The 8580-nt window shown below is 40.1% G+C and overlaps 1 protein-coding gene across 1 annotated transcript; it reads right to left on the bottom strand.

The window, feature by feature from the left end:
- Positions 1–333: 333 nt before the first annotated feature.
- Positions 334–8116, bottom strand: ttc4 (tetratricopeptide repeat domain 4). The gene is made up of 10 exons (XM_079506923.1): positions 7766–8116; positions 7541–7658; positions 7192–7353; positions 6894–6971; positions 5956–6080; positions 5233–5319; positions 4404–4636; positions 4102–4186; positions 2170–2252; positions 334–1070 (listed from the first exon to the last, which is right to left on the bottom strand). The coding sequence occupies exons 1-10, from the start codon at positions 7874–7876 to the stop codon at positions 971–973; spliced, it is 1182 nt and encodes a 393-aa protein (XP_079363049.1). The 5' UTR covers positions 7877–8116; the 3' UTR covers positions 334–970.
- Between the last annotated feature and the right edge of the window lie 464 nt (positions 8117–8580).

Raw genomic sequence — 8580 nt, 5'->3', positions numbered from 1 at the left:
TAGGGTTCAACTCCTGATCCTGACGGGCTTTACTGCATGTCACCCCCCCCCCCCCCTCTCTCTCCCCATTTCATGTCAGCCTACTGTGATTCTATCCCTCTACAAAAAAATTAAATAAAGGCGAAAGCCACAAACAATATCTTTTAAAAGAAAAAGGAAACAAATCGAGTTTGTGATTAAAGTCTGGCTGGTGAGGTCTCATGGTGGCAGTGTGATTGACATTGGTGTGTCCTTGTCACGAGGCCAACTTGTTACTGATGCCGCAAGATTGATAAAATAACTGACAAGGATGTTAATGAACCTATTTCTATGCAATATAAGACATTTCTGCAATAGATTCAAATACACATTTATTTTTATGAGGAATTGGCTTAGTTGGAAAATGAACAGATTGGTCATGAAAAGAAAGGACCTAGCAGCAGTATGCACAGTTCTACTGCAATAGGGACTAAACAATGATAATATGACATTTCAACCACTTTATGAGCCCAAAGCTGATCTTCAGGGAGGAGTCGGAGGACTATGAAGTACAGCGATCCATGACTTAGGTACTTATGGGCAACAGTATGTCAGTGTTATCTTTAAAGCTCTTCTGGAAAAACATTCTCAAGTCAAGTGTGTATATAATGTCTTGCTAACAACTTTAATCTAATTATTTGTATCCATTATTTTGTGTGTGGGCATTATTGCTCATTGTACAGGCTTTGTTATGTAATTACTATTCAAAGCGCAATACAAATAACAGGTGTTGCATACAGTAAATTAATTAGTATCAGCATTGTTACCATGCAAGGTATATGTTCGCAGTTATACATTTTTACTTAATTTGGAAACAATTCCTTTGGAAAGGTCATTGACATTAAATAATTAGAAGGAAACGTGCAGACTGTAACACAATGAGTAATCTCACAATGATAACAAAACAGGTTTTCTATCTCGTCTTTTTTGATGTCTGAGGAACACACTGTACTTATAACCTCTTTACTGTCTGTCCTGTTAAAAACTGTTTGCAGAATGATGACCCTTTCACCAGTACAATGAAACTGGGCGTGCCCACCTTGACAAAGCACCTGTCAAAAGAACAGAAAGGAGAAGTCATACCTTTGAGTTTAGTTTTGATGGTAGTCCATAGACATCCGACTTGTATTTCCACATGTAAGTTCAGTATGGGTTTATTTCATGGCCACATGGCCACGGTCAGGGGATTGTCCCCCGTATAGCATGTAAGATGACTGATGGCTCGTACACACTGAACAATATTTGCTCCGATTATGCTGTCTGGGACCATTTTTGGCGTTCGCCGACAAAACTCCCGATCTGACGCAAGATCGGGCTTTGATCGCCAAGGTTTTGCTCGCTGTGTGTGTAAGGATCTGCGAGAAGATATAGCGCCGATAAAAGCGCTCGCCAACGCCTTCCCGACCATTTCTGAATATCTAGCAGGTTTGATATTTGGCTCTCTCGCTGACTGGACATCATACAGTATGAACGGGGTTGCGACTGCGTCCCGAGAAGGCCTGTATTACAGCCAATGAGAGCACAGGACAGCTGTGCTCACTGACACTGTCTGTCGACTGTATCGAGATGATCAGATGATAATATATATATATATATATATATATATATATATATGTATATATATATATATAACCTTTTATTCCTTGGGTAAATCCCTGTGTCGTAGGCCTACATATTGGTATAGCCCAATGTTTCTGTTAAATAGTCTACACACATTTCACTTGAATAATGTTGAATAATGAATAATGTTGATAAAACCGCATCGTAATCAACAGTGCAGAGAAAACGTTTGGACTTTGTGCACGCAGAGAGAGATAGAGAGAGGCGTCCTGTGTCGGTCTCGCGCTTGTATCACGACATCCTGCACATTTGTGAGATGTCAAAATGAATTGGAATAAAAACACAAATGTAGCCTATATGTATCGGGTCTGGATCGCATATTGGTGAACTCTTGCAGTGTGTGATGCCTAGTCGGCTATCAATTGTTTAGTGTGAAAGCCATACAGACATAATGACAGTCGATTTTAAAAAAAAGACTCCTGTAGTGTGAAATGCATAACAATCTGATGACTCGCCGACAACTTCAAAACTCCTACAGTCTGTAGGGGCCATAAATGACAACATGAAACAGCACATCAGCAACACACATACCTTTTGTGCTGCAGTGCTCTCAAAAGTGACATCTCTGGGTCAACTTGGTACAATGTCTGCTTCTCACGGTCTTCAAAGAAAAGCTAAGGCGTGGAAAGAAAGAAAACATTTAACACTTTGAGAGCTGCCCCCTCTAGTGGTCATTAGGTACCTCGGCACCATGCTTCACATCAACTGTATAATATACAGTTGATGTGAAGCATGGGGCTCATATTATGAGCCCCTTCCGTGTGTGTCACAGGCTTCACAGAGACGAAACCGAAAGCACATTGTAGTCTAGCAGCTGACGATGTTGTTTATCTTTCGCCAGAAACGGTAATATGTCGGCCGCAATGGGATCAAAAATCACTATTCTCATCTGAACGCCGGACGGATTTTACAAAAAGACGGATTTTGGAGAAAACAGGCAGGAAAGAAATCATGAGTGGATTCCAATGGGGTGCGCGGCTGCGCGCGCATTTCGCCTTGTGCCTGGAGGGACATAGCAACCTGGGCGCCCGGCGCAGTAGAGGTATGTGTTTGGCTTCTGCCGGTCGATTTTGATATAAAGCTATAAACCTGCGGTGCCACGGGTCATGGCGACAGGGGTGTTAACTAGGAACCAAAACCTACTGTTGTTTTTCAAGATAACTTTTGTACAAATGACTTAAATCTATATAATATTATACATTATACTTTACCAGTAACTCACAATTTAAGGAAATTTGCAGAACAGACTATAGCAGACTAGAGAATGTTCAGCTGGGTTTTATGCTTAAATTATTCTGGATCCTTTTAAGAATAGTGGACTAGACAATTCAATTTGCAATATTTCTATGGCATGACCAGGTCGTATAGTCAGGTGAAGCTTTTTTTTTTTTTTTTTTCTAAATATTTATCCCACATTTTTTGTAAACCTTTTTTCACCTAGTCTAATGAAATCCTGGGCGCTACACTCGCTCTGCCAACGTGGGGAGAGCAACGGACTGACCTCATGCTTCCTTCAACGCATGAGGAGTAAAAGCTGCTTCCAGGGAGTTTCCCTGGTTGGACGTAGCATGTGGAAGGAACATGTTATTCCAACCAGTTCTTTCCCCTCCATCAGGTGCCCCGGCTGTATAGGGGGAGGCAGTTTAGAATCCAGAATTACTGCATGTTTTTTGTGAGGGTACCTACCCTAGGCTAGGCGACACGGGGAGAACATCCACACAGAAAGGCCCTTTTGCCAACCCTACCTAGGGTATGGGCTCTGATGACGCGGAGGAGAGAACACGCCCCCAAGCATCCCCGGTGGGAATTGAACCCAGGACATTCTAGCTGTGAGGTGCCAGCACTACTGACAGTGCCACCGTGCCCCCTAAAACAGCCTTTCTTAAACTGTGGCTCCTGACCCTGTTGTTGGTGGGTAGCCAAATGACAGGGTAAAATATATAGCAATTTTGCCAAGAGCAATCTCTATCTGTTGTGCCGTCTCTCTCTGCCCTGCTTAGTTCTATGTTGTACAATAATAATTCACAATGTTAAGTTAACACCAAGGTTAAGGTTTGAGGGAGGGATGTAATAGGCAAAGGGAGAGAGTGGGTATAAACTCATTAACATTCTCCGGGCCTATGATGTTCCTGAAAAGATGGCCTCAAGCTCAATGCCAAGAAAACTAAAGTAATGGCATTTAACAGAACCAGGACAGAACCATTGCTACCGCCAGCAGGACGAAGCTCAAGATAGTCAACAACTTCAATTTTGACAGAACAGGATCTGTTCTAACTGCTGATTGGGAAAGAAATGGCAAATATGGCTGTGAAAATTAATTCATAAAAGTACTTTTTTTAAAACAGTATGCATAATTCAATAACCTGTGTGCTAATTTAACAATTTTGTCATGAAAATGAATGATGATTATGTATGTTGTTGACCAATGACATTTTTGATATATCTTAGTTGAAAGACACAAACCTCTAGGCTTTGCAGGAGGTATTTATGGTCCGAGTCCCAAGGTGGAAGTTCCTCTCCAAACATAACTGCCAGGTGATCTAAGAAACTAAAAGATGAGCAGATTATTAGATTATGAGGTATTTCAGTTTCATAGATCATTGCAATTCAGTTTGCCTTGAAAGCAAATCATAAATCACTTAATCCGCTATTTTGACAACGCCACAAATAAATACATAACTGTCCGCCTTGCAATTATTTACAATGAGCTGTAACAAAAGCCTATTGGATTCCAATGACCACTAAACACTAGACAGTCAGCATACCAAGAGTTTTCACAGAAGGTTGAGATGAAGTCACTCTGTTGGTGTTCGGGGTAGAGGAAAAGCACAGGCCAGTGCAGGATCCCCTTCTCATCTAGGGACACCTGAACCCCTGTGGCCTCCTGGGAGCTGAGGCCATCCAGAGAGAGCTCTGCCATGGCCCCTGTGGGGCCCCTGGCCTCATCCGAGTCATGCTTAGGACGCTTGGCACCCTGAAGCAGCTTGATACCTCGCTCCTACATGAATCAAATTAAGAAAAGTCGCAAAATGACACAAAAAGTGCACATTACATTATAGAAAACAAATCTGAGGGGTCCAGGGTCGAAATCTGACTGAGTAGCCCTATTCGGACTTCGAAGGGGATTACTTTTCTCAGTGTGAGGAGTTTAATACAAAATGTGCTGGCTCCTCTGTCATTTCAGCCAGGCAGTTTTACATGACTCCGAGCTAAGAGTGTGTTTGAGATACACATGGAATGGAAGCTGACAAAATATGACATGTAGTACTGGTTAAAAATGTAATAAATTCCAACACATCTAAGCTAACATGTTTCATTATCATTCCGTAAAATTGGAGCACCTCAGAATTCGTTTGTATACAGTCAATGCCTCAATAGTCAAAACACAGTGGGTGACACTCTGTCCACTGTGTCGATCAGGATGGATTATTATCAATATCACCACAAATAAAATAAATGTATCCTGTTCCGATTAGGGCAAAAAAGTAATACAAAATCTCTTAAATTAGCAAAGCAGATTAAAGGATATTCATTATATGATTTGCATTTATTTTATCAACATTGGTTAATAACAGAAGGTTCTCAGGTTCTCACCTTTATGGCATTCAGCAGATCCTCTTTCTTACTCTGATCCTTCTTTCCTGTCACTTTGGCCTTCCTGGCGTCTCTCTCTATAGCTCTCTGGAAAACAAAGTTGGCTTAATTGATTTAAATACCTCATTAAGATTTACGAGCTGGATTCTCCATTCTTTATAGTACTAAGAATTGTGAATAGTAGTTAATAGTAATTAACTGAAAACAAGCACATAACCTGTGATAAGCTGCGACCAGCTTTGTACTTGAAGGTTTTGAACGGACAGACAACTAGCTTATCCGACTATAATAATAATAATAAATGAATAAATAGAGGCCATCTGCAGGGTCACAACGTGTCGCAATGTAACGCATTGTGAACTTGTAGTGGCTATTTTCACTATTTTTGTGCAACGACAAACTATAAAATAGTCCTTTATATTTATATACAGTATATATATACTATGTATATATATTGCATTGATTCAATGATTATAAATCATAATTTAAATTGGTCAATACATAGTATCGATCCGATAACAGTGTAATAACAGAAAGATACTAGGACAGTGGTTCTCAAAATGGGGGACTCTCTGGGAACTTTGAGGGGGTTCCAAATTGACCTTTACAGGTCTGTAACTCTGAGAGCTTATAGAAAGGAAACTAAATGGATCCGGTCCAACTTTACTGTAAACCTATGAGGTGACAATGAAGCCAATTCTGATGCACTATCGCCGGTAATACCTTCTGTTTGTCCGCTGCTGTTCTTATCTGCTGCAGGTTCTTATCAGTGGGATGGACCTCCAGTCCAGCATCACACCACTGGATGGCCTCTGCAAAGCTCCTTAGCTCCATACAACACTGGGCACCTATGGTAACAGAATATGGTTAATAACTTATAGGAGCACTTCACCCATTTCCAACCTTATCTTCGTATATTTGGTCGTCACTAATGCTCATAAGATTGAACCGTTTCTGTATATGTCTCAGTGGGCTGTTACGTGGAGTTTGTGGACAGTTCAGTAACCTGCCTACCAATGACAATGACATCATTGATGGGGATTCAAATGGAATCCACAGCAGCCCTTCTCTTCCTAGAAAGTTTGCATGCTGAAATAGAAGCCATTGTTCTTCCTTTAATTAAAAATCACACTGGTGTGAAGTGAGGGGCGCAGCAAGGGCAGTATTTATATCACCCCGATGATGTCTTACGTTGTAATTTACTACCCTAAACAAACAGTGGACTTGGGCTGGCAAAACATTACATAACTACCCTAACAAACATAAGTCCATTGACGTGGCTGCCACGTGACGTAATTTCAGAAAGACATGCATTGGAGGGACTAGTGCCCCTCAACAAAAATATACAAGTTCTTGTTTGAAATTACCCAAACTGCCTAAAGATTATGGTATGGTCACTGGTAAGCATCTGGTAAGCATCTGTCCACAGACCTCCACAGAACAGATAGACAGAAATGGTACCATCTTATAATGAGCATTAGTCAGAACCAATTAAGAAAGAAACCTATGGGAAAATGGGTGAATTGGTTCTTTAATAATACGTTTGACTATTAATAACTAAGAACAGTTTTCTTGTGATACAGTTAAAATGGATAATGAGCACTTCTTGATTAAATATTCCACTCTGTGAGCCGTGCTGGCCTTATAGTGCTTCCACAAACCTCTGATTAACGCTTTGAGGTGGTTTGGATTGATCTTCTTTGCAGAGGTTGCATCATTCAATGCAGAGCGCATATTACCTGTAGAACAAAATATGAATAGCAAATAGGGATGTTATATGGGTAAGATAGATAATCCCAAATGCATTAATAATTGCTGAGGGAGCACATTTAGTTAGTGACTAAATATTTTATATTCATGAATCTACATCACAAATGTAACATTTTTTTACACAAGACATTATGTGCATGCATGCACATAATGTCTTGTAGTTTTATGCATGTAGGATAAATGCCCTACCTATACGAAAGTGTGCTGCAGCCCTGTTCGTGAGAAGGACAGTGTTGATGTCTTGGTCGGCACAATTCTTCTTCAAACCTGCTGTGTAGGACAATATTGCCTTTTTGTAGTTCTTCTCTTTGAAATACTCATTCCCTTCATCCTTTAGACTCGTTGCATGCTCTGAGGAAATGTAAAGCAAATAAACATTTCAACAAATACAGTTTCACAAGTATTTACGGCTTGTAAATTATAATGAACTTACTTACAAAAGCATTACAATTATGTTTCCAGTATGTCCAATGTGCATGCAGCTCAGTCCACAGTACAAATGTTAAACGTTGAAATGCTTTGAGAGATCTATCCATACCTTCTGGGGATCTAGCATCATCATGGATAAGAGACTGAAGGCAAGCCAAGTCGGGGTTCGATTTTGAGTCAATCTCTTCAGGGGCTGTTTTCATGAACATGGGCACTTTATCAAACTCCTGGAAAATACATTGCACAGTGCAGTTTAAGTAGCAGTGCCTTTAACATTCAACTTACAAGCGCGACGGTATTATATGTTAAGTGCTATAGGTTTGTAAAACGTTACCTCTTCCCAGTTACTTTCATTGAAAGCATTTTTATATTTTTGCTCCTTGAATTTCTCCATGAATCCGTCCATGTCATCATCGCTATCGCCCTGCGGTGCCGACGATGCCATTTTCGACCAATCCTAATTGTTAAGTTGTCTTTATAATCAAATGTTTTCTTTTAGTTCTTTCAGAGAGCCTAAAGCTTTCTGAAGCAGCTTAGCAACTATAATATACCACTGTAATATAGCTCAATCAATGCACACCCCTGCGTAATTCTTGTTTACATCAGCGGTTTACATCAGCATCATGAATAAGAGTTGTTACATGTGAATGAAACTGTACTGCGTCTAAATGCATCCGTATGGAAACTGAGTGTGGCTACAATAGTTCCCCCTCAGTTAGCTCTCGCAGAGGCGTGGCAGTTTGTTCACTAGAGGGAGCCAAAGTCTGCCACATTGCAGAGATTTGTGGCGAGCCTGACCTGAAGCTCCAAGGAGAAAACTGAAACTCACTACTAAATCAAGGACTTTAATTAATTATTAAAAAAGGAAGGAAAAATGGTTCTGTCAACTCACTGTTGTGTCAATTTCATTTTTTTTCTTTTGTTCTAAAGAGACCCAATAGTTAACACTCTAGTCATTATTGTCATCGGAATATTGAATATAGAGCGGTTCATAATTTCTTTCACAAATAAAGTGAAACATTATAAAAGGTATTTCTCTGACTTGATGTTATCAACAGTATAATTATTCTTTCCACTTTGGTACTGACAAGATGTTTTATTTGTAAAATGAATTACCTGTTATGAAGTGGGCAAAACACATGTAGACAT

Source organism: Electrona antarctica (assembly GCF_951216825.1).
Source record: "Electrona antarctica genome assembly, chromosome: 7".
Taxonomy (NCBI): Eukaryota; Metazoa; Chordata; class Actinopteri; order Myctophiformes; family Myctophidae; genus Electrona; species Electrona antarctica.
This window is presented reverse-complemented; position numbering and strand designations above follow the sequence as displayed.